At 39.0% G+C, this 27,191-nt stretch overlaps 1 protein-coding gene across 1 annotated transcript; it reads right to left on the bottom strand.

Annotated features, from left to right (window-relative positions):
- Nucleotides 1–1,392: 1,392 nt before the first annotated feature.
- abcc4 (ATP-binding cassette, sub-family C (CFTR/MRP), member 4) lies at nt 1,393–26,945 on the bottom strand. The gene is made up of 30 exons (XM_056750586.1): nt 26,739–26,945; nt 25,417–25,527; nt 23,186–23,306; nt 22,183–22,407; nt 21,885–21,974; nt 21,169–21,332; nt 20,800–20,925; nt 19,430–19,679; nt 18,904–19,008; nt 18,213–18,302; nt 17,922–18,113; nt 16,611–16,705; nt 16,157–16,243; nt 13,730–13,826; nt 12,645–12,851; nt 12,334–12,471; nt 12,217–12,254; nt 12,013–12,119; nt 11,779–11,925; nt 7,182–7,261; nt 6,245–6,395; nt 5,901–6,020; nt 5,702–5,812; nt 5,045–5,145; nt 4,758–4,949; nt 4,428–4,673; nt 4,075–4,247; nt 3,894–3,999; nt 3,655–3,789; nt 1,393–2,962 (listed from the first exon to the last, which is right to left on the bottom strand). Exons 1-30 carry the CDS (start codon nt 26,810–26,812, stop codon nt 2,873–2,875), a joined length of 3,969 nt encoding a protein of 1,322 aa, XP_056606564.1. The 5' UTR covers nt 26,813–26,945; the 3' UTR covers nt 1,393–2,872.
- Nucleotides 26,946–27,191: the final 246 nt, after the last annotated feature.

A 27,191-nucleotide genomic window follows, 5' to 3' on the forward strand; every position in this document is an offset into this window, starting at 1 on the left:
AGTGATTTCTGAAGGCCCGATCACCTTCATCAACATTGTGAAGCTTTGGAACTGATATTCAGACCGTGCCCGACAAGAGAGAATGGAGGTAGAGGCATGACAAATGCTATTCTCACACTCTTTAAACAATTCGCTCCAGAAAAGCAATCTGGAGCACTTCAATGTCAGAAAGCGTTTTGTTTCAAAGAATTACCTTCAGTTCCTTTGTTTAGTCCTTTGTTTTGAAAAAGAAAAAAGGAAATGGCACATTTTAAACTACAGGACAAGCTATCAACTACATGTTACCACAAGACAACTATTTAAACTTCTGAGAACATAAAAACTACATCTTCGTTAAAAGATGCTAAAGACCTTTTCTCAGAACATCTCGTTATCATTTTACTAAGTATTTTAACCAATTTGATGTGGACGTACAAACATAGTTTCAACAAGTTCATACGGTGTCGGGTTAGTTCGGTGTCCAAAGGTAAATTTGATCAATGCATCTATAGTTTTATCATTCATACCTAACCTAAGAAACGCTTCTTTCCTAAAACTTTTTATTTTCTCATTATTCAAACAGATGGCACATTACATAAGACATAAGTAGAATTTTTACTATGCTTTCAGGAACACTATGCTGAAGTTATATATAATAAAATGAAATATTGTGTCGGTTCATAAAAACATATATTCATTTCGTTTCTAATGAAAGAATACAAAGAAACGGAGGAGAATCACAAGATTAAGAGGTGAAGTAACCAATGTGTGTGTTTGGCATGAGATCATTCCTGTAAGGGAGGACAACCACATATCTCTTATCATAATAGATCTGGATAGCCTTTCATATCTTCTCTCATTTTTTTGTGCATTACCAGTGTGAATTGAAAGTGCTTTTTCAGTGGAAGAGTAAAGGCAAGCATTCCTTCTTGTGAGCACCTTTGAACCGAACACAATAGGATCTTCTACCGCAAAGATCTCACACTTTTGTTTGTCCATCCAAGAGAAGAAAGGCCTACAGTATCACTTACACTCTAGAGATGATGGTTACGATTACAGACAAAGGCACAAATGTCGAGGACAAGGGGCTGTGATTCGATGCCTGCTTGCCTAACACATTGCCTCTTGTTCTCGCTCAATCCAAGATTTTGCCTTCAGGTTAATTCCTTTATGCCTTAACATAACATGGTCTGAAAACACCATGGGACATGGATGACAGACTGTAAACAAATACCTGTCGTAACCTCCGGCAGCAAATCTTTAAGCCATTATGGAGCGAGATGTAAAGTGACAAAGTTCAGCGCCGGAGGCCGTTCTTAGATACAGGGGGTTTTCCAGCCGTAATCCAACCGCATGGAAATAAATTCAGGTTAGGTGTGCATATATAGACAGATGTTTACAACTGGGTTTTAAAAAAGGTTTAATCACGAGACCTTGTGATAAATATCAAAGTACAAGAATCTGATATGACGGAACATTTACCGTACTAATTAAACATGATGGAAAATAATACAAGACCTACAAAACTCATATTTAAACACAAAAAGCATATGACATTTCAACTTAGTTATTATATTATCATTAAGATGAAAACTGATTCAGTTCAACGTCATTTAGGTTCAGATGACTCGTAAAGCTCATTTGATTCAACTTCAAAATTGAAGGCAGCATTTTAGCTTACGTTTTTAAGTAGATTTTTTACAGTGTAGAAGACAGTCCTAACTGTTAACAATAATAAAATGTAATAAATTGAACATATTTAGATCTTAATGCACAATGTATTCAACTGGTAACATTAGATATAAGCACAATTCAGTCATCCAAAAGAAGTTTCATCAATGTAGTTTTTTATGGTCATATTATACAAATCTTTTGAACCTGGCATATCACTTATGTAGTAATAAGTCATTGAAAAAAATGCTATGCAAATAATTGCATTAACAGATTTTTTTATTCATTTTTTTTATTCATTTAACAGTTATGTGCTCCACCAGAAGTTAAATCAAATTTGGTTTATTTGTTAAATTAAGGGTGCTGGGCATAGCTGCTAATATTTTTCGGTAAGTACTGCTTTGTTGATTTAGTTTCTACAAAAAAAATCACACACAATTCTTTTTTTTTCAGAAACGGAATTGTTTAAGACATTAAAATACAAATCATCTCAAGAGATCAAATTGAACTGGCCTCTGCACCAGTCATTCGTTTCCTTTCAAATTCACAAATTATAAAAATATATGTATTTTCTATTAAATCAAAGACGACATTAAAGCAAAAGATTTCAGTATTGTCTATATTGCACAGGAACTTGAAATGTTAGAACCCCTCCACATTCTATAAAACACAGCATGAACGGAACGCTCTCAGCAAATACTAATATGGTTTATAAACTCTCCCGCATATGATTATAATGATTAAGGCAACTGGAGTGTACGAATCAATAAATAAACAAAACATGTCTTGTATGGGATCCTCTTAAGAAAGGCAGTCGTATAAAGGCACTGATTTAACCAATCAGACAGAGTCAAGCTGTACTGTAATCTCTTTGGCCATATGAATATCTGTAAATACTACATTTGAATAATAAGGCACGTACTGTATATAAAAAACATTTTTTTACAATCAGTATGTCTCATCAAGTTCTCTTTGAGTTATAATAACGCTGGTGTGCGAAGTCTGTATTTATACGTGAAGTCTGTATCCTCTTGCATGATTGGAGCAACAGCCCTATCCTCTCTGGACCCGTTGATGTCTACGGACGAAATCCCCAGTTCTGCTCAGCCTGAGCGATCAGGGATCTCTGGGAAAGATGGGGGCAGAACTTCTACCACATCACCCCGCTGGGGTAGCTGGAAGCAGCCGTGTCCCATACAGACACTTGGCGGGCACATGGTGGTTAGAGTGCCGTCTCGAAGATAACCAGGCCGCCATCTCCTGTCGTGGCAAAGCCGTTTGGCTGGTGGGCCGGACTGGAGTTCATGTACGCCTGTAAACGAAGAGATCGTAAGAGCGTGATGCATACCGGCCTTTAATGAGACCTGGAACAGGATAAAAGGCGTCGCTCTTTTCCCAAACCATTCCGCGACAATGCTTTTCAAAACACAGGGGACGGAACACGGCAGCTTGAATGCGAGTAAAAATCCCCCCTTATTTAATATCATTATTATGCAGTAATCAAAACCTCGCATTGTATTCCGAAGCACCCGCGGCTCACAATGAGCGTAAAGACAAAAGGAGGAAAAAGCACCTGGTGTTCAAGCACGCCCCCCTCCCCCACCCCCCGAAGATAGCCGGAGAAAGTCCCGGCGACACAAAGCGCGGCCGACAAACAGTTGGCCACAATATCAGATGTACTCTCAATTGAGCTGCTATTCACGCCGCACAATGGTGGAGTGGTCTAATATCAGCTAAGATGTGTGTTTGAAAGCCCAGGCGGTCGGATCCAGAGGGGCCGCTGCTTGGAATGAGCTCACTGCTTGAAGGAGGCAGAAGGGAACCTGATCTGTCGGCCGAACAACATGACGCTCAGGAGGGGAAACTAATACTGACTGGCAGCACAAAGGCCTGGGATCTTTTAAACGCAGTGCATTGAAGGTTTCTGGCACAAGTATTCGGATGCATCAAACTAACGATGCCGGTGAAGGAGGAACAGGAGTTGCGCGGTGCGACTTTGCTCACCTGTTTGGCGGAGTGCAACAGTGACGCTGCCTCTGCCTTTCCGGTCTGCTGAACCATTTTGTAAAAGATGCTGTCCTGGTCTTTTAGGAGAACATAGGGATTGTCGTACGCGTTGATCCGACCGGCATCCAAAACCTGCGAAAACGCATTTTAAGAAAATCATTTCTAAGATATCTCATACTATGGCCCCCTATAGGTAAAATAATCGTTCGTTCGAGGTCTTGATCTCGAACACTCACCAGGATGCGATCGCTGTCTATAATGGTGTTGAGTCTGTGCGCTATGGTGAGAACGGTGCATTCTTTGAACTTCTCACGGATGGTTTTCTGGATCAGTTCGTCTGTCCTGTAGAACACATGGGTGACCTTAAAGCTCAGTTCTAGATATATTTACGTATAAGCTTCTGGTTTGAGATCTCACCGAGGGTCTACGTTTGCCGTGGCCTCGTCGATGATGAGAATTCGGTTCTTCCTCAGGATGGCCCTGGCGAGACAGACGAGCTGCCGTTGACCCACGCTGAAGTTCGATCCAGACTCGGCCAGTTCCGTCTCGAGTTTACTAGGCAGCTCCTCCACAACACTTTTCAGCTGGACCTTTGAACGGACGGCCAAGTGCATGCAGTTATTCATATAGGTGGACTTTGAGACCCCATAATAACAGCTTGTGGTTATGGTTTACATTTGAAAATGAGGTAAAAATAAATCATTTACAACTGAAATTATAATCAAGCTATCTGAGCATTTTGGATCATCTAAATGATCAACAGGTTGTACCTCCTCAAGAGAGTTCCACAGATCCTGATCGGAGTGCTGGCCAAAGGGGTCCAAGTTCTTCCTCATTGTTCCCGTGAACAGCACGGGATCCTGCGGGATGATTGACATCTTCTCCCGGAGGTCATGCAGGCCGATCTCAGAGGTCAAGACCCCGTCCACGAAGATTTTGCCTTCAGGCTCCGTCAGACGGAAGAGCGCCGATACCAGAGAGCTTTTCCCTGCGCCGGTTCGCCCCACGACTCCAATCTGACAAACGCGGAACAGAAAGCTTCATTTCACACGTCCGACAGAGATTGATACGCCGCCCTGAAGCTGCTATGCTGGACTCACCTTCTCTTTGGGTCTGAACATGGCCGAGATGTTCTTGAGGACAACAGGTCCATCTGGATGGTAGGAGAAGTTGATTTTGTCGAAGGTAATCAGACCTCGATTCGGCCAATCAGGAGGAGGGCGTTTTTGGGTCTCCCATGGCGCTTCGCTCTCTAGCTCCGTGTACTCCACCACTCTCTCTACTGAGGTCATCTAAGAAAAAACATCATAAGAGCAATAAATGTCAATTGAGCTATAAATAAAGGCCTAGAACAGTGGTTAAGAAGAAAGGTAAATGAGGTTCTTACCATGTTCTCTACCTCTGCACTCTGTCTAACGCCCCATTGGAACATTCCCATTAGAGTGACAGCGTAAGATAAAGCCAAACCTACCGCACCTGCTTCCAAACCTGTAAGACAAAATCGCTCTATAAATTTCTTTGTTCTGTTGAGCATAAAAGAAGATATTTTGAAGAATGTAGGAAACCAAACAGTTCTGGGGCACTTTGAATACCCTCCTATGGAAATGAAAATTCTGTCATCATTTACTCACCTTCGAGTTGTTCCAAATTTGTTCTGATGAACACGGAGAAAGATAATTGGAAGAATGCTTATAAGCGGATAGATTTGACTCCCATAGTAGGAAAAAAATACAATGATGGTCAAAAGTGCCCCAGAACTGTTTGCTATCCAACATTCTTTGTCTTCTTTTGTGTTCATCAGGGGAAAAAAATGATAAAGTCATTTTTCCTACTATGGGGTCATGATCTGTTTGGTTATAAGCATTCTTCCAAATATCATTCTCACTGTTCATCAGAACAAAGAAATTTGTACAGATTTGGAACAACACGAGGGTAAATGATGACAGAATTACACATTTTTGGGTGAACTGTTCCTTTAAAAAGTGTGTTTCTGCAAATACTGTTCCGTATAATGAGCTAAGTAGCTGTTATTTGGTTTCCTCACTGTCTTTCAGCAGAAGACATCCGAAGGCTGTGATGGTCACGAACACAGAGCACATCCCGTCCAAGCGCACAGCGAACCAGCGTGATGTGGTCAGGAACAGGAACCAGGCCTCTGTGCGATATGATAATTCACATTACAAAAAAGCAAACATAGAAGAAATTCAGCACTCTCTTAACTTCAGGGCGACTCATGCACAGACCTGAGTGCAGATCCTGATGGGCGTCAAACGCTTGCTGAAATCTTTCCTCTGCTTTAAAGGCACGGATGGTACACAAGCCTTGCAGAGAGGACGACAGGTGGGAGAACACTGGACTACGGGCTGTAGACACACAAATATACAGACGTCAACACTAGACTACGAAAGGAGAATTTTAATAACAGAAAACCTTCATGGGGTATAACGACACACTAGTTACGGTTCGATTCAATTTCATCGATCTATATTTTTTTATTGTAAAAAATGATTGTTTTCTGGAATATTAACAAGTTTCAATACCGTCTTTGTTGTACAACAGAATTGCCCAAATTGAAGATTTGACATACTTGTGGATTCGAGGCGCTTGACATTACGCGAGGTCCGCAGGAAGTAGCGCCGCAGGAACATGAAGCAAATCAACAGAGGCAGCACGGGAATCAGAATCCATGGTATTACTGATGATGCCACAGCGATGACGCCGATGATCTGCAGAAACACCTGATGGGGAAAAATGTTAAAGAAAGGAAGTGAGCCGTGGACATACTGCGTCACAACGGTTGACTGCGGGGGTCATTAAAGCACTTAGTGGTTTTGGTCGCTCCTTTTAACCATGAGCGTTTATCACAGAGAGCAGAGAAAAACAGTAAGCTTGCTCTTAAAGTGCCGCGTCATGCTGTCACGACTAAATCTCTTTCAAATTACCCATAATGCCCGGCTCTTTTCCGTCACCACGTTAACAACTTAAGGTTACTGTGGGAATGACCGCAGACTATGGAGGAACACAAAGTGACAAAAGCACTTCTGTTTCATGAGGTCCTCACCGTGCGGGAGAACAAAATAATGTCAGAGCGAGGTCTCGCTGCTCAAAACTCAACTTTGGGCGGCAACATCAGACAACATGATGTTTATGTTTGGAACGACGCGAATTAGCATACAGCCAGAAAAGAGCTAAAATAAGAAAGTGCTCACAATTGACCAAAGACTTGAGTTTTCTCATAGTAAGAGAGACCAAAGGAAAGTCCTCCAGCCGCACAGAACGACTGAACGACTATTCACATGGTCACATTTGAGACAATAGCCCTCTGAGCTCTTCAAGTGACGAGTGTCACCCACATATTGACCACATTGTCATTTGTCTGGAGAAAAGCCACAATATGTTGTTACTTCACAACACTTGGTCTACCAGAGCGAATAATGCACGTCCCCACAAGTAAAGGCAAATGTAATATACCCGAGTCAGCAACATATTTCATGGTGTTTAACAGACAAAACTACACAACGTACCTGGATAAAATCCACAGACGTCCAAGGAAGCTGAGAGTCAAGCTGACCGATGTCTTTGGAGAATCGGTTGAGAATTCTTCCTGAAATGACAAGTGAGAAGTAAACTGTAAAAGATTTTTCTTTATATAGCAACATATACATCATGCCACAATATATCTTTACACCCACAATAATAGCGTAATATTTACGTAATTTGTAATGTTTTATCATATTTGCATCTCGGCCCTGTTGTGTAATTTAAAGGAATAGTTTACCCCAAAAATGAAAATGTCATTATTACCCTCCAGCAGTGTTGGTTTAATTACAATTACTTGGTGTGATTGAACTAAATACTGTGTAATGTATACAATTGTGGAATTGACATTCAAATTCAAAGTCTAACTTTAAAATGCACGTTTTAATGAATATTTCTCACATTTGTATTACTTTAGTCAGTTAATTATACTACTTTATGTAGTTTTATGTTATTTATTTGAATGAATTAGGAGTTGTTTCGTGTCTAACCTTGAATCACTTAACTAATCAAGGTCGATATAGGATATAGAAAGTCGTTAGTAATAAGTAATTAAATACGTTTTGGAAAGAGTCATGTGTACAGTAATCTAATTACACTATTGAAAATGTAAATAGTAACTAGTAATTAATTACTTTTTCAGAGTAACTATCCCAACACTGCCCTCCAGCTGTTACAATCAGAAGTTACACTTCTTTGTTGCGCTGAACACAAATGAAGATATTCTAATGAAAGTAAGCCGTTTTGGGTCATCGCTCCAAATAGTAGAATACAATGGGAGTCAATGGTGACCCAAAACGGCTTAGTTACAAACTTTCATAAAAAAAAAATCTTCATTTGTGTTCAACAGAACAAAGAAATGTTTAGAGGTTTGTAACAACTGGAGGGTGAGCAAATTAAGACGAAATAAAAATGTTGGGTAAACTATTCCTTTTATGTAGCTGAATATAAACTGATTTGATAACAGTCACATGTCGTGCCAAGCTGCATTATTTTATCAATAACAATGACATATTTCCATTTACTTCTTATCTCACTGGTTATAATAATAGCAGCCATAAAGGCCTTTTAACCCATGTCTTGAGTGATCGGCAGGACAATAAATGAGATTAAACACAAATAAAGCAAACAAAAGCGAGCGTGTTAGATTGACACTGGCACCACACTGGGTATCAGTTTGTCATTTGTCAGAAGCGTTTATGGCTTCTAATGTTGAGATTACCAGGACCAAAGAAATAAAAAGCATTAAGACCATTCTTTATTACAATTATCAAAGAAACAGTGGCTGCAACATATGGATTAATAGTCGATTCAAGTCACAGCGTTTTTTATTCGTATCATTAAAGAAGTATCAGATTTGTGTATTTGCTGTAATTGTGGTTCTTGCTGCTGATAACTGCATCACGGTAAAATGACTCCACCTGACGCGTTCAGACTCATAAAACTATCTATTAGACTATCGAGACTTGTAAATGCTCTTTTGCTCACGTTATCAACAGGAACACCCCGATAAGCAGCTCCCAGTGAAAAATAACACACACACGGGCTGCTGTTTGCTCTTAAGGTCATCACACGGGGTCCAAAAACTATATACCGGGTATACAATAGCCATATCAGCTGTCGTATACAAACTTTGTACTGTACATTGTGGCACGAACCACAATTATCAGTGACAAGTGCATTTTTATGCCAGTCAGCAGAGGCAATTACAGATTATATGTGTATTATTCATCAAACTCTGACTGCATGTGATAATAAACGAAACTAACATGAAATTTAATTTAAATGTAAAGAATTCTCTGAAAGCGAGACAATGGCGTTGAATCAAAGGTTACATCTAATATCTATTCTCCTGACATGACATGCACAATGATAGCAAAAGAAAAGGAGTTTGAGAAAAAACCTGTCTTTCAAAAACATTTTAAAGGAAAAGTAAAGCTAAAAAAATAGACAAAAAAACTAATTTAATTATATATTAAGCAAAATGAAAACCAAGCAACATGACAAATAGTCACAAGACATGAGAGAAACAGATGAGTTTTCAAGATCCATACTGGAATTGAATGTCAAATGGGATTGTTTTGATAAATTAGCTCCAAACATGAATTGTTTTCTTTCTTTCATTTCAACATTCATTTGGATTATTTTAATGATGGATGTATGTACTTTTTGGAGCATCAGGATTTTGGGACCTGTGTGTTTACTATATGTATAGGCAGGGCTGGGGAGTAACGAAATAAATGTAACTTTAAAATACAAAATTTGAGTAACTACACTTCATTACAGTTACTTTAAAGTGGGTGGTAATCAAATTACAGTTACATCCGAAAAGTAGATTACCAAAGCGATTACTTGGAATTTTAGTGTCTATATATTTATTTAATTTAAACATGAATAAAAATCTGTAACAGGCAAGTAATGTATACAGCAATTGGTGATTTCTTTTTATAATGCTTTTGCAGATTTTCACAGTTAGACAATTACGCTCACAAGTTTCATACCCCTTGCCATTATGCAAAATTTGTATAATTTTTAACAAAACAAGAGGGATCTGGGTTCTGAATAAGTATATGATTAAATAAGTGTGAGTTTTAGGTACTTGCGACTTTTTGTCTCACAGTTCACTATTTCTCACAATTGTAAGTTTATAACTCATAATTATGACTTATTTTCTTAGAAACGTGTACTATAATGTCTAATGAGGGAAAACTGTAAAAAAATAATAAGCAGAGAAAGCAAAGTCCTCGGTTTGATGATCACTTTGTTTAATGTACCTTATTAGTATTCCAAAGTATTTAGATTAAGTTACAACATTTGTGTAATCTAACGAAATATGTTACAGATTACTTTTTAAAGAATGTATTTTGAAAACTGTAGTGAAATACATTTGAAAAGGAACCTATTTCCAGCCCTGTTTATAGATATTTATTTAACAATAAAACTCTTTCTTTAACATTCCACTTTTAAACCCTTGGCCCATAAACTGCCACTGTAAATGTATTGTAAACCAATTCTGGAAAATTGATGTAACCTCATTCAAACAAATCGAAAGTAATGTTCTCATGAGCTCAGGTTTTTAAATCGCTTTTAAAGAGTTGAATTGAGAGCCGTTGAAATACAGAGTTACGACACTCTATATCGCTGCCGTGTGGTCACGTGGTTCATTGAGCTTCCAATAGTTCAAATCAAATCCTTTCTCTCAACTTATTTGAATGGATTTTAGCAGGACAGACAACAGCAACAATATTAACATAAATATTGTTAAATATATTAGCACATAGTGTACACTGAGGACTACGTTGACTGGAATTATAGTAGCATTTTGTCTTGGGAGTAATCTCAGTATAAGATATGTCCGCCAACACGTTGAAATGTATAAACATGCTGTTATTTCACCAACTGTACAGCAAATGGGTTTGGGAGACATTGAAATGAATGGGCTCAAGTGCAGTCTTTGACATTAGATACTTCCGCATCACATTCTTCCAACGGACATCTATGTGAGTGTCATAACTCTGTTTTTCAACAGCTCTGGGTGAAATGCTATCTTAAAAGGTTCAATATCAAAAACCATCAGAGAGTAATAAAGCTTATAAAAGGCACGGTCTTGAGATTATTTAGAGAATGATGGAAACCTTGCACAGATAAGAACAGAAGGAACATATTCAGTCAAACAGCCACTAAGAGCTCCCGTAGAAACCAACTCAAAGTTTTCCTCTTCACACCCGCAGTCATGGTTTAAACACTTCACATCAAACATGAGCAATTCAGCACCAAGGGCCTCGGATGATGCCGTTTACTCAACACTGCAAGGTAAACACTGAAATCTAAAGTAAACATGATGACAACACATCGTCCTGCTTTACTATCTGCTAGTGGACATCTCTTCCAGACACTTGAAAACCACCTGAGAGAGTGTAAATGTTCTTATGTACACTACAGTCTAAACATTTAGGGTCACTTGAGTAAAATCGGTCTCTTGACTTCACACATTTTATTGATCTAGGCTAAAGCGTCTGAAAATAAAAACGTGCCAACATGTTTGTTTTAAGCACTTAAAATGTCATTCCTTTCCATAAAAATCTTTGCAGGCCAACAAAAAGGATCAAAAAGGATCCGCCCTACTGCTGTTTTTTGTTTTAAAGTCACCATGAAATGGAAGTTGCGATTCTTTTTCTGTATCATGACGTGGTTCCGATTGAAACGTCTTTTGTAAAAAAAAAATTATGGCTTTATTTTGCCCTTCCCTTTTTGATTGGATTTGTGCTAAGTTGGGCCTAGAGGGAGGGGCTTAAAATGGCTGGCCATTGGAAAAACAGTATAGTCCTACCTCTTTTTGTTACTGACATCATGTGGTAAAGAGTTGTTGTAAAGAGGAGCTTTATGTTTTTGATTAAAGATCAAAAGTGCAAATGAACTAAAAAAAATGTGTGCACGGATAAATCATTTATAATAATCACTGCAACACTGTGTAAAACAGTTACCCACAAGTCTTTGAGGCCGATACAATTGACATGACACACTGCCATGTGCTGCCCTCTGCTGGTCACATTCAGCGCTTGCAGGAAGTGCTGTTCTACTCACCAATGGGATTGATATCAAAGAACCGGACGGGTGTCCTGAGGATGCAGTTGAACATGCGGGTGTGCAGCGTCTGCGCTGAGCTCACCAGAGCTTTAAACATGATTAAACTGCGCATAAAGCCGAAGATGACGGTGGCCACAGTTAAACCTGCAAATTGAAGATGATGAAAATGAGTTAAAAGTCCAGAAATAGTGAGAGACACGAATATATGGAAAATATAAGCTCTGATCATACCTCCGTAGATACCGAGATAGAACTTCAGGTCCAGCGGCTGAGAGATGGTAGCATTCATGCCACTGGTGGTGTTAGAAGGGTTGTCGAGCTTCTCTTGTTCTGTGGCCCTGTCAATCATTGTTCCTTTAGTGTCACATTTACACAATCTGCTGGGTGTCAAATAAGAAATGGCAAAGTGCCAAAAACAACAGACCGATCACTCACCAGTATGCAAGCCACCAGTCCTGAAGAATGTAAGAAACCTGTGGACATCGATAACATCATTGAGTGACAAGAAATTCTGTGTAAACCTCTGTGAGGCACAACTACTGCGTCTCGTACCTGAGCGAGGAGGTTTAACACTAAAATGAAGACCAGCATTACAACGTTGGCTCCAGCTCTGAAATATTTCCAGTACAAACGGAAGCCGATGTTTCCTTCTGAGCGGCTTTCTTCTGCCATGGTGTGCACAGTCTCCGCCTAGCACGAAAACGCAAATCAATTCAACGGAGCGTAAATGTACAGTTCATTTCTCTTAAAGAAGTGTTTTGTCATGATGATACTGTTGTAGGTGAAAGTCACACTCGTCCACTAGATGGAGCCACTTAACCATTTAAGAATGGAATTTTTTCACAAGCCGATCAAAATCTTACCGGAAGCTTATCAGCTTCATCTTTAACAGAAAGAACCGAGGACGACTGTGATCGAACGGAGTTCTGAGATAAGGTTCGGCTGCGGGGTGAGCGAGGAGGTTCTTTCTCGGCCGAGATCTCATCCTCCTCATCCTTCTTCAACAAAGAGGTGAAATCCACTCCCGAGCGCTGAAGCTCAGAATACGTACCCTGTGCCACCGTGTGTCCCTGAGAAAGTAAGAGATAGTTCGCTTGTTTTGGTTTATTTAATCAACGTTGGCATTTACTACCCCACACATAATTTGAAATTGATGCCATTGAAGGAGTAGTTCACTTTCAGAAATAAATGTTCATGATAATTTACTCACCCCGTGTCATCTAAGATGATTTTTTTCTTTAGTCGAAAAGAAATGAAGGTTTTTGATGAAAACATTCCAGGATTTTTCTCCATATAGTGGACTTCAAACGGTTCGATGTATAAAAGTCTTATCTAGCGAAACGATCGGTCATTTTCTTAAAAAAATGAAAATGTATTTGCTTTATAAACACAAATAATCGTGAAGTCATTTTGAAAATGACCGATTGTCTCGCCTATATAAGACTTTTATACATCGTCTGGTATCGTTTAAAGCCCATTGATCTGCACTGAAACTGTCATTTTGACCTTCAACCGTTTGGAGTCCATTGAAGTCCACTATATGGAGAAAAATCCTGGAATGCTTTCATTAAAAACCTTTATTTCTTTTCGACTAAAGAAACAAATACATAAACATCTTGGATGACATGGGGGTGAGTAAACTATCATGAACATTTATTTTGAAAGTGAACTGGTCCTTTAAACATGTAATATCTTGTTTTAAATAAATATAAAGGGAACAGTTGTTTACGAGAATCGTGTGTTTGACGAAATCTTGAAACCAACATTTCTTGAGAATCACAAAATTATAATACTCATGATCTCAGCTGTTGTCTAAATGTTGGATTTTTATGGAACAATGAAGATAGAAAAAGACCAAATGAAGATTTCGTTCATTCATGCTGGCAGGCAACTTAAAAAGTCTGGCAAGGAAAGAGTTAAGATTGAAGTGTGTAGTGCCACGGCTCACCTCTTTCAAAACAAGGATCTGATCTGCGGCCTTCAGGAACTGCAGCTGATGAGTAACTAAGATTCTGGGTTTATCCTTTAGAATTCCACAAATACACCTAGAGGAATATAAAAACAGGTATTAGCAGCTAATTGCATATATGAAAGGCCCACTAATCCAGGAAATGCACATTTAAATTAATACATTTTAAGTTATGTATGGAGTGTGCGTACAGGACCACCCTAAAATGATCCACTCATTCATTTTGTTTAAAATCCCCAATAACCTCTACTGTCCTCTTGAACGAGCTGTTGGCATTCTCTCACATTAATCACATTGATAAAGTCCTGCCCATGACTGCTGATGGATTCTTCAGTCTCTGTCCTCATCGACTTGTACACTGTCCGCCATTGTATTCACGCTGGACTACTTATAGTGAGCTACAAGAATGCTTTCTAAACAGACAAGGTGTTTTGTTGTTGGATGCAAGACTGAACACAAGTCTTCATTTACTCCCGATATCGAGCCTCTGAAGACGCTGTGGATTAGTTTTATTTCTCAACAGAATGTGCAGAAGACATCAGGTGAAGTCACTGTACACCGGGATGCTTCACAAACGAATGTTAGTAAAATGCCGGATTCATAATGGGTCATGTTTTCAGTTTTTAAACATATGACGTGTTTGTCCTGTGTATTGTCACTTATAAGAGCAATGTGCACTAGTGATGCCATCCTGCCCTAATAGACCATTAAATAGAGATACTAGGCATTGTAATGTAAATGAAAACAAGCTTTATTTCAGCCTAAACATGCTTGGAAACCATGAGATTACACGCAACATAGATAGTTTTTCTTTTATTTTGTATTTAATAAGCCGCCACAGCCCGCCCCGCACATAAAGTGACAATTTCAGTGCCCAACCCAACCCGCATCGGCATTACTTATGTGCATGTTGTAAAGACATAACACATTTGTGGATTCCCTTAAAGAGAGCATGTTTTTTATAGATATGATGCTTTTATCATGTGAACCTTCGTGCACGTTGCTCATATAAGTGAAGGTTCACATGATAAATGCATTGTAGTGGAGTAGGCGGGGCGAGACCGTGATTCGAGGCCGGTGAGTGAGTGTTAATGAGCGCCAGCTGTGCGCGCAGATCGGGAGCATAAGAGAACGAGCGATCGGACCGTCGACGAGAGAGGACCAGGCCTGGGTTTTAGTTGTGGTTTGTCTATTTACTTTGTGTTATTCGCCAGCGGTCGTCCGCGAGGGGCTGGCGGCAGTATATTTACGGTGTTATTATTTGATTAAATGTTTAAATGTCTGCCGGTTCCCGTCTCCTTCCTTCCCTACTTTGAATCTTGTTACATGCATCATATCTATAAAAACTGAAAACATGCTCTGTTTTAGTGAATGCACAAATGCATTGTCTTTACAATGTGCATATTGCTCACACAAGTGTTGTAAGGACAATGCATTTGAGCATTCACTTATAGAAAGCATGTTTTCAGTTTTTATAGATATGATGCATTTATCAAGTGAACCTTCACTTACAAAGAGCAATGTATACGTTGTTAAGACATTCATTTATTGGGCCTTATTCATGAAACACGAGCAGAACCGTTTTTTGTGTAAATCGTTCATTAAGTCGTTCTTATGTAAATTTTCTGATTCATAAAAATCTATGTTTTCTCAAAATAATGGTAGGGGCCAGTGTTGTGAGTGTGAATCAGCCGTGCACACACCGGTCCCGTATATCTCACGGAGGAGATCAGGAGCATAAGAGGACGAGCGACAGCACTACGGACGAGAGAGGACCGAGCCCAGACATATTTAAGTTTTTGTTTATGTTTTTGGAGCAGGCAGTCGACCATGAGGTGGCTGCCGGCCTTTTACTTCCGTGTTATTGTTTGTTTATTTTTTATTAAACTTTATTTAAATGTTCGCCGGTTCCAGACTCCTTCCCTTCTTTTGTGAACTGTGATACACTCTCACTTATACAAAACAATGTGTTTGGTTTTTAAAGATGAGACAGTGTTTCTCAATCGCTTCATGACCATTCTCCTCAGTTTTGTTGTTACAGGAAGCACTGGCTCACACAGCCCTGCAGTTTCGTCATTCTCCCCACATCTCTTCTCCATATTATTCTTCCGACCCCTGGGGGTCTCTGCCCTTTATCAAGAATGTATTATGTACAAAACATGAAGAGATTAATGTGATGATGTATATTGTGCTCATCCAGTAGTTCCGTCCCCCTGCCTGCCTCCAGCAGCTAGTCTTTTTCCGGAAATAATTGTACTGCTTTATCACTCTTTTATGAATTTCATCAAACTAAATATTCTTTGAAGATATGACTTATGCAACACTACTCTATAGGCAACCAATATTAATATGATATTGGCAGAAACTGCGTGTGCTACCCAATCTTTAATGAGAGGACAGACTCACTGTTCAAACAGGTGACGACCCACTTCCGCGTCCACAGCACTCAACGGATCATCCAGCAGGTAAATATCAGCATCCTGATAAACAGCCCTGAAACACAGCGATGATTCGGTTGCGAATAAATTTTCACTTTTAAGTAGATAATGTTCATTATTTAGTCCTATACTCAAAATGTTTTGTTCATCGAAGTCTCTTCTTTTTTTAAATCCATTTATATTTATTTGACCTATTACTGTTGTCTTTAATTCAATTAAACCTGATACGAGTTATTCCAAAGGATTCAATGACTCAAAATGCAACCTACTATCACGCAGTAATTAATTAGATGGTATTGAATTCAAATGAGTTTCAAGATGGAGCATATATGCTTTCTAAAAACTTTGTATTTGCGACACCAGTTTATAGCTAAAATGGAAATGATTTATGATTGACTTGAGAACAGGAGGAAGTAATATACCTGGCAAGGTTGACCCGAGCTTTCTGGCCTCCGCTGAGAGTCGCTCCTCGGTCTCCGATCAGTGTAAGGTCTCCGTCAGGAAGCAGCTCCATGTCCTAAAGCACAATTCAAGCCGCATTCTTACTATATCACAAGTTACAATAACAATTACCAGCAAATATTATTAAATTATTAATATAATAAAAACAGTACTAGTTATAGTCATTCTGACTTCTTTACAATGTTAAACGTGCTTCTCATGCTTAAAATGGTCAACTTGTCAAAACACAAATTGGACGTATTACATAATCTTTCTGTGCTCGATACACTCCCCCAAGGTTCGTATAGGTTTCGGAAAGTTTTTTTCGAACATGAAAAAACATCACATAACTTTTCTTAGTCCCTTATTGTGCAATTCTCCTGGAAAAGCACACCCATGGCAAGGCGAAAGAAATAGCCCGACCACTATAGGAAAACCAGTTTACCATCAAGATTGGCTGTGGGCCTGCTGCTCGTTACTCTTGCGATAGTGAGAGAATTTGAGGTGTGTTTGTTTGTTAACAGCATTTCAGTGATGGATGTTATATAAACGCTGGATTTGCAGATCATTTGAAACTGATTGAAGGAGTGGTCCCAGTGCTAAAAGATGCCGGACATGAACTGCACAGGGTAAGTGAAACCAAGTCATATGTCTGTGTTTTGTTGGCAATCGACGGGTGCGTGCATAATGTAAACGACACAAACTTATAGCGAGTCAAAACAGTTATGCAGGGATAATGCTATGAAGTATTGTTTGCTTGTGACTTAGTTCCCCCCCCTACAGCCCCAGGAGGTTGTCCGTTTTTGTAAATAATCGTCAAGCTGTATCTATCTTTTATAAATGTGATCATACTAAAAACTCTTCGAAGATACAAAGTATGCAATACTACTCAAGGTTAACATAAGATTGGCAGAAACTGCACGTTCAACCGGACCTTTAACAATAGCTGTATTCTATATGTCAATTTTTGTTTTAATATTCTGTAAAATAAGTAACTCTATAATCATCCAGTTTACAAACAAATTTACTGTTTTATTAAAAATATGAATGGATGAGAAAATATTATAAAAATACAATGCATTCAAAAATAGTTAAAGTTTATTAATATATGATGAGTCCAGTCAACATGTGATGTGTGCATGTGATGGATGAGAGTTTTTTTTTTGTAGAAACAGGCCTATACACATTAATATAAAATACGTTATCGTTGTGGAACGATGGAATCAAACCCAGAACAGCTGTGTTGTGAGCGTCATTCTCTAGCAGCTGAACAATAGGAACAGGTGTCTCACCCTCTTGAGTGCACAGGCTCGAAGAACCTTCTCATATCTCTTGGGCTCCAGCTCTTTGCCAAACAAGATGTTGCTTCGAATGGTCCCCGGAAAGACCCAGGGCTGCTGTGAAGCGTATGTCAGCTCACCTTTGGTCTTTATTACGCCCTTCTCAGCAGGAAGTTCACCTAAAACCGTGCTGAGCAGAGACGACTGGATAGAGAGCAACATGACAATCAAAACCATGTGCATGATAGCCATTTTGTATTCGCAAATATTATGAAATCATAGCGAGAAATAATTGGGACTGACCTTGCCAGCGCCTACAGGACCGATAACAGCCAATAGCTGACCCGTCTTTACAGTGAAAGACACATTTTGGAGTGTTGGAGAGTCCAGAGTCTGCATAGTAGTGACCAAATATATTATACAACACTATTATTTGAACTTATATACACTTGACGAAAAAATTAAAGCTAAAGTCCGTGACTTTTTTGGTTCAGAATGAACCTAAATCAGTTACTGAGCCAGTAAATAAAAAATCTAAACTTTCTCCTTATCTTACCCTAATTCACAAGAGTAAGCTTATAGTTATGAATTACAATTTGACGTCATTTAAAGGAAAGTTAAATTTGTAAAATAACTGTAATTTTTCGGTTTCAAATGGAGATTGAAATAAGAGGCAAACATTACAGAATGAAGCTTTAAATCAGAAAATGAAATGAAATAAAAAAAGAGGGATTTAAGAGTTTGCAATAATCATTTATATAAATAATCCAATATATCTAATAACTAAATAGTTATTAGATATATTGGATTAAATATTAGAAATTCATAAGGGAACGTCAAAAAGCTATGACAGAGCTAACATGCTTTCTAGATAAAACTTACTTAGGAAATTTCCCCCAAAACTCCCAGAGCCTAACGGACACTACAGCAGCTCGAATATGAGCCGATTTGTGTGCCGTGTGTATTTTTCACGACTATGGGACAATTATCTCACCTGGTCCCAGTAACATACGACATCCTGCATTTTCACAGACGCCTCCTTCCCCACGTGAGCAAGTGAACCTTGGGGTTTAACCAGCTCATCCAGCAGGAGAAACTTCTGCAATAAGAGACCGAAATCTGCTGTAATACAAATTTTACAGTCAAAGACAGTGTATTTATTGCAGTACTTCTGAGTTTCTGTGGTTGCAGTAGGAACGTGGGTTCAATGCGAGGTCAGAGGAGGAAATAAATAATCTGCTTTGCACATTACTACTGTCTTTCATAAGCAGACAGTCCTGGCTTATGCAACATCCGATGCGTCAGTGGGAACGTGGAGGCAAATCTAAAATTAACTAACTTTGAAATCGACACCAGAAGCATTACAGCAGAGCCAGAGAGAGGAAAGTTTGAAAATGTTCCAGGTATCTGACTGTAAGATCTTATCTCCAAAACTGTCACTGTACACGAAACTGCATTTTTCCAAAAATTAAACACCGTCTTGTCCAAGCAACCATTTCAAGCCTGTCTGACAAGTTCACCTTGATTCTCCTGATGCTGACGGCCGCCTCAGACACCTTCTCAATAGCATTAGGAAAGAACAGAGTGACGGTGAGGCGAACGGCGGTGTACAGCGCCACGGTCACAAACACGCGACTGGCAGAGATGGTGTTTCCCACCAGCACGTACACGAGGAACGTCACAAACAGAATGATTTTACTCGCTACAAAGAACGAGGCCATGTTCAGTCCACGGAGATAAGAGCTACTCATGATTTTCGAGATCTCCTTCCTGAAAGAAACACAACATAAGAGAGCTATTTTAGTCGTTTTAAGCCAACAACAACAAAGCAGTGTTTTATTGTCCATATCAACCTTGAGAAGTTCAATCTAAAGAATGAAAAGAAACACACAGATAAGATTGAAGGAACTGTTTGTTGTTTGTGTTGCATGAAATATTTCTGCCGTCGCAAGCTGAGGGTAAAATGACATGAACTTCTACAATCAAGAAAGATTTCAACTAAAAATTAATCTTCCTCATCATCCTTTATGATTTTTTCTTAAGTCTAACAGAACAGGAGAATTGTTGACATCATGCATAATAAAAAACGAATGGTCACTATTAATTTCCCTGACAGCATAAATAGCTTTCCTGTAGCTTTCCTGTAGAACTCCAAGGTCATGGGTTCTATACCAGAGATTGCACTTACTCAAAAAACTAAATGTGTAGTATAATTCAATGTAAAGTGTCTGCCAAGTTCATACATGTAATATTCTTCAACATTTCACCTTGTTTTACTAAATGAAAAGTCATATGAGTTTGGAAAAACATAAGGGTGATGAAAGGATGACAAGTCTCATGTTCAGGTATCCCCGGCCCTTTTATATATGACTGAAACACTGATAACTGGATAGTTTCTGACACCAATCCCAAATTATAATTTTTACCTCTTTGTGCTATAGCACAGTGGTTCTCAAACTGGGGGCTGTGGCCCCTTGGGGGTCCCAAGATGGGGGACACAGATTTTGTCACATTTATCAAAATATTTATGTAATCAAACATCAGAAAAATAAGAACACCAACAAAAAGTATTGATGTTCCAGAATTGCATAACAGAATTGGTTTTTGGTTTAATTCAAATTCTAAGTTTCAGATTACAAGTTTTTATAAGGGGGGCCGCAAAGCGATGCACTCTACACAAAAGGGGGCCGTACCATGAAAAGTTTGAGAACCACTGCCTTAGCATATACTCTGACTCATAAAAAAACCTGACCTGGGATTTTACAGTCAAATAAAGTGATGTAATACTTATAAAACCACTGGAAACCTTCCAGCATTTGTAAAGCATTTTGCTGCCTGTGTCCTAGTGTTCAAGTTGAGTCAGCATAAGCAGGCCAGAAGTGTCATTTACCTTCGTACGTCACTAACCAGAGCTGCAAATGGCTTTTCCCAGGCATACATCTTAATTATACGTATGCCAGACACCACCTCATTCATGGTGCGGATCCTATTATCTGTGTGGACTGCAGTCTTAGCCCTGAGAAAGACACAGAGAAACAGATATAAGATACGATACATAATGTTTCTTCAATTTCTGAAAAATGTAACCTCTTCATACAAGGTTTATAAACATAGTTATTTAACCTCCTATACTAATGATTCATACATCATCTTGATCAGCCTTAAGTCAAGTGTGTGATAGCTCTTCCAAAAGTGCTTTATCTCCCCTTTTCCCAAAACTAATCTAACTCTTCATATCAGAGTAATTCAGAGTACATACCTGTACTTAGAAAACAGTTTACCAAACATGGTCTGGAGCGGCATGAGAAAAACTAGAACTGCCATCCCTACGAGGCACGATGGTCCGATCTCTTGCCAAAGCAGGCCGACCACCGCAGCAGCCTGAAGCGGCGCCACCCACAAAAAGTGCAGAAAAATAGTCACCTGAGAAGAAAAAATTGAGATGACATGAAAAAAATGGTGGATGAGCCCCTAAGAATGAGTCAGGCTGCAGTTCACAGCTTGAGAGTTTTTGAGATATTCTACTGGAATCCAAGGAACTTGACATTCAAGTTCTAATTTGGGCTTTCAAAATAAAACATGCGCTTCCTCTTATTCTTGACAGGATCCCTATGATGTCTGCTGGGTAAATACAGGAAGCCATAGACAGATGTGACATTTCTACCTCATTTAGAATTACAGGGCTGGCTTGAAAAAAAAAGAGGGTTTAAATTTGTTAAAGTTTACTAGTTAAACTGCTGGGGTCCTTGCTTGTCGTTCTCAACACTTGCTTAAGTGTAACACAGCAACTGAAGTCCTTTTGGTACCTTTTCATGTTGCAATATGGGCAGCTTTTGACTCATAACCAAAAGTGAACGACATAAACAGCGTTTGTCTGGATATGCAGTCCTTGTTATATTGGAAAGCAATGGTTAAAAACGTGCATCGGTCACCATGACACAAGAGGAAGATGAAAAAGTTGGGGGAAATTCCTACCTCATCAAACTTGTTGACATCATTGGACAAGAGATTAACAATTTGCCCTGTGGTTGTCTGGCCCATCGCCGTGGCACTAAGGCACAGCGCCTGAAAGAAAAAAATCCAAAACGTTTGTTCAAAATATTGTGACAACCACTTCAATGTTGTACTCATACAAAACCACAGAAGGAGTAAGCATTCTCTTAAGACCTTTGGAACTAAAATTATATTCACTTTGCGTCTCAAAATTCTTATTGATATTGCTACTCCCATATTGCTAATTCAGATTAAGATGATTTTTTTGGGAAAGTCTGACCTTCTTGTAGATCATGTGGCACATTGCAATGCGGATTTTCATTCCAGCTCTTTGTACACGGAAAAAGTAGAGGTGGTGCGTTAATGTCAGACACAGGACACAGAGAGAGACGCCCCCTGCGTACCCATAAGCCTCATACAACGCTGCCGTGTCATTGCGGTCATAGCGCTCAAAATACTGTATGAGTTTTCCCAAAAACACTGGTTGCACCACCTTAATAACCTCCTATAAAAGAAGAAAGACAAAAGAGAGAAGGAAATGAGATCTTGTGCATATTTTGTACCTGTGATGAGGCTGAACAGATTTGACTTTTTATTTTGAAGTAGGACAAGTTTAATTCACCCACATTTAATCGTAACCGGTATGATTTTATCAATACACAAAATGTCCACGCAACTCCTTACCAGATGCTGTTCAATGAGGGATTTATGCTCTGGTCTCAGGTGCAAAAAGCACAAGAGAAAAGTATAAAACATTACCAGCCTTTAAAAGCTTTTCTGATTCAAGATTGACATCAATTCTTGGTTATCTTAATGCCGATTTTTCCTCATTGTTCATCATGTGGAATCATGGAAATGAGCTGCTTGGACGTTTTGCAAAACATCTCCATCCAAATATTCATGTGGGTTTGAAAAAAAGGAGAATAACAAATATTGGCACAATTTTAATTTCTGAGTGAACTAATTCTTTAATGTGTCAAATCATTCCTGTGCGTTCAGTGTAATGGATGTGTGAGCAAACATTATATGTATGCTGTTTCACATAGACCTCTATGTTTTCTATCTATGAAAATAACTTGCGTGCAACACTTTTGTTCAAACACCACATCAGATGTGTGACTCATCAAGACAGCGAATGATCGACAGAATTTACAGGATTGTGCTGTGTCATTCTACATTAGTCAGGGATATTGGTTTAATAGTTAAACTAAACATGGTGTAGAAATTCAGACTGTCACAGAGAACAAAGCTTCAATACCTTAGTTTAGTAAAGCAAAACGCACCTCTAAAAAAGTAAAAATTCCCAGTAATGCGTACGGCTTCCAGTAGCACCTGATAATAGCTTTGCTGAGTTTGGGTGTCCGCAGTTCTTTTGCTGCTTTCTCCACTTCCTTCTCCCAGTGTCTGTCAATGGCAGAAAAAAGATGCGGATGTGCTATATCAAATTAGAAATATACAGACCCACTCCATGAAAATAACATGGCTTTAAAATGTTTAGCAATTTATTACACAAGATGAAAAATGCTGACATCAAAATTTCTGGACCACGAGGGCCCCCTGGTGAGCGGGTCACATGAGTGTAAGTTACACAGGCCACGCGAAGAGCGTCATATGAAAATATAGCACACAAGGCCATATGGAAAATGTCATGAGGCACGAGACATAATACGCTTCTTACATAATTTGCTATTGGTGTTTTAGAAAAGGTAAAAAACATCATAAGCTAAGCTATTTTATGGGTTCAAACAAAGTAGATGTCAACTTGACATTCGGTTCAAGACAGGACATTTGTGTTCATGCTTTGGCCCCCTGGCTTTACAACGCTGTGGATGGCAATAAAAGCCTCACTAATGAGTGTCACAGACCAAAGCTGTGTTAAATGAAGCAGAACTGATCCATTTCAAAGCTCATCATTTGAAGCCGGAGAAAAACTATGCATGGAGGTGTTATTTTAATGAAGGACAGAGTTTCCACAGGAGAAAAAGCATCGCTTACGGTTTTCTTAACTGCTCAGTGAATGATTTATCTGCTTATCTGTTATCATGTTATAAACCTCAAGGTGAAAGACTCCAAATGTAAAGGCAAGTGAATAAAATCTCAGTTTAACAGCGAACTTTGTGTACTGTTCATAAAATACTCAATTCTGGATAAAAAGAACATATAACAAACAGATACCCTTAAACATTAACAACAACATTATCGTCACGTTGGAGCCGATAGCGTCATGGGCAGCGCTACGACATGTGGTGTGGTTGCGCATAAGGCGACCTGGGTTCTCCAGTCTCGTGGTCCTTTCCCGAACCAATCCTCAGCTCTCTCTCCCACTTACCTTCCTGTCCTCTCTATCACTAAGCTGTACAAATAAAGGCAAACGCCAAAACTAAATCCACATCATTTGCAAACATCTGACAAGATAAGTCTGACATCAAATTCAGTTTATTTTCTAGACTTAATACATGTTTTTGGTACACAAGTGCCAAAAGAAAAGTGTCTTCATAATCTAATGGATTATGTATTAACTTGATTTCCCACACATTTTCAAACTGGGTTTTCAAATTGGGTTTAAGTGCCAACTCCCAACAAAAAATAATTGATATCAACTATTGTAGCATAATTCATAAATCACTATTTGACTATTGTAAATCATTATCCAACTGAGCTCATAATGTGATGTCAGCCAAAAAGGTAAGACAAAAGGTTTCTAAGGTGAAGCAAGTTATAAGATTCTGATGAAAGATTAATAGGACAAACAATGTTCTGTGGAATAACATGAATCTGGCACTATAATGTGTATATAGAGTAAACTGGGTAGAGTTTGACTTTGTGCTGACATGCAAAATTTTTGCCATAATTAAATAAGACTCCCTGTCAACTCATGGTGTATAATTAAAATCAGCAGGTAAAGAGAGACCATTAACTTAACATAACCCTCATGTCCTGTTCTCCCCACCTTATGCAAAGCCCTCTGCTCTTTTAATAGAAACAGATGACCCTTCCAAATCCAGTTCTAGCCTTTGGTTCTAGCATACGGCTCCCAAATGTATTAGAAGTGCTGCTGGTTAAGACAAGTCGCATCATTATTAAACTATTGGTGAAATATGATTACCATAATAAAGCCATTTATTGCGTAGAAACACACAAGAAGATATCTGGAAGATTATCAAATCTCACCCTCCCCCCCATTGACTCCCACAGTATGTATTTTCCCTACTATGGCAGTAAATGGTGGGTAAGATCTGACATTCTTCCAAATCTCTTCCTGTGTGTTCAGCAAAACAAAGAACTGTAAACAGGCTTGGAACAATCTAAGGGTGAGTAAATGACAGAATTTGCATTTTTGGGTGAAGTATTCCTTTAACGAATGAACCAACCAATGAGGCCAATCACAATCCCAATGTTGCTTAATTAGAACCGGACCAGCTTGGCTTTCTCGCATTTCACACAAAGTCTCTTTAGGGGTTTGTTTAGATCCCCCAGGTGTACAGTCACGTGTTATTCCCAGCGGCTCACTCACCGCTGTAGCTCCTCCCCAAGTCTTTTAGACTGATCTTCCGGAAGCACATTGTACATATCATCTTCTTCCAGTCTTCTCTTAGATCCGATGCGGAGAAGCGGGTTCAGCCAGCTGATGTCAAAAACAGAGAACGTGAACACTGAAATATGCTGAATTATTGATAAGTGACGACAGAAGCATAGTGTACCAACCATGTTCTTTATAAAGTGAAAAGCGTTCATTCAACAAAAACAAACACATACGATTTTGCAGGTAGGGAAACACTTTGAAATGACATTATTACACGACTCGTCGGAATGCTTGATTCTGATTGGACAGTCCAGACATTTGCAGGTTCGTTATTCCCAGATAACAACCTCTTAAAAGTAATAACACACTGTAAACCGGATGCCGCAAATCATTTTGAAAATTCCTCTTTGACCAAGTAAATGTATATATATTTTATAACATATATAAAATTATATTTACAAATGATTGTCTGAACGTTGTTTTCTGGTCTTCATTCCGTAAAAATATTTTAAAATCACATTTCATGTCTAGTTTTTTCCCTCAGTTGCCAAGTAGCTGTGTATTAAGCTGAATAATGTACAAGCAGCCGGCTGTTATCGTCAAATAAGTCCTTTGCATCATCCCTTACGTAACATACGCTCTCCTCTACCAGGTGGCTGTAGGTCTGAAACAAAGTACCTAAAATAAGACGTAATCACATAGAAAGCTGTAAATGTGAAAACACACACATTTACTGGAAATGTTCAGGATATGTTTGCTGTAAAAGCTCTCAGGAAGGAAAGCTGTGGGGGAGCTGGACCAAACTCCAGATAAAGACACTTCAAATAACAGACGATAGCTTAGTTTAGACGTTATCCTTAGGAAAAATACCGTATGTTCTATGCCCATAATACTTTTTGTACACTGTTGTGTTAACGTTTATTTATTAAGAAGAATTATTATGAAACAAATGAGGGAGCATAAGCCTTTTACCTCAGGTAAGTTACCAACAATAGGATAGTACATTTGCATTTACGCATTTTATCCAAATCGACTTACATTGCATTATACTACACACATGTTTCTAAGTATGTGCAATCGCCGGTATCGAACCCACGACCCTTGCTAACACCATCTCTAACCACCAAGCCACCGGAAAGCTACTACAGTACAATAAGTCAAGTGTCTGTTAAGGTTTTAGTTTCAATTTCAAAGAAGAAAGGGTGTTAAGAGGTGATTTTAATCAGCATGGATAAACTCAAACTTTAGCATTATCAACCACCCGTCCCCTTATAACCCATTCGAGTCGTAGGGCTTATCAACACTTAACTTACCAGAAAAATATCTGCGAAAAGAGATTAGCTCTGGCGGCCGGGTTGCTTTTAGCATCTTTGTTTATTGGCTCCATATCGACCGACAACCTCCCTGTAGTACAGCCGCACACTTGCAGCCCTCACATAACCCACGACCAGCGCGGCACATGTACCTTATAAAATGTTGTGTAACTTTACATTACACGAGTCTTCGACTTCCCGTGGAGCTGCGCATACAGCGCTGTGGAGAAATAAGCCCCGCCCAACACACCTAAATGAGCAGCAATCCGAAGCGTATGATTGGCGGCTAGTAAGCGGGGAGGGAACAGACGTCTTTTACACCTTACGTCATGGTGATTATATGGTCACTACTATGGCATTATACTATGAATACATATAAATAAAAACCGATTTACGTCCCTTATCATTAAGCGTTCGGACAAGAAACATTACGTTTATTAATGAGCTCCTAAG

Source organism: Triplophysa dalaica, chromosome 6, assembly GCF_015846415.1.
Source record: "Triplophysa dalaica isolate WHDGS20190420 chromosome 6, ASM1584641v1, whole genome shotgun sequence".
Lineage (NCBI taxonomy): Eukaryota > Metazoa > Chordata > Actinopteri > Cypriniformes > Nemacheilidae > Triplophysa > Triplophysa dalaica.

Coding starts and splice junctions, on each gene's coding strand:
- abcc4 (XM_056750586.1), bottom strand. CDS start 26,812: ATGGAGCCAATAAACAAAGATGCTAAAAGCAACCCGGCCGCCAGAGCT. Junction 20,926..21,168: donor AAACTGTTTTCTAAGTACAG/GTATGTACTCTG, acceptor TGTCTTTCTCAG/GGCTAAGACTGCAGTCCACA. Junction 16,244..16,610: donor GCTCGGGTCAACCTTGCCAG/GTATATTACTTC, acceptor GCTGTGTTTCAG/GGCTGTTTATCAGGATGCTG.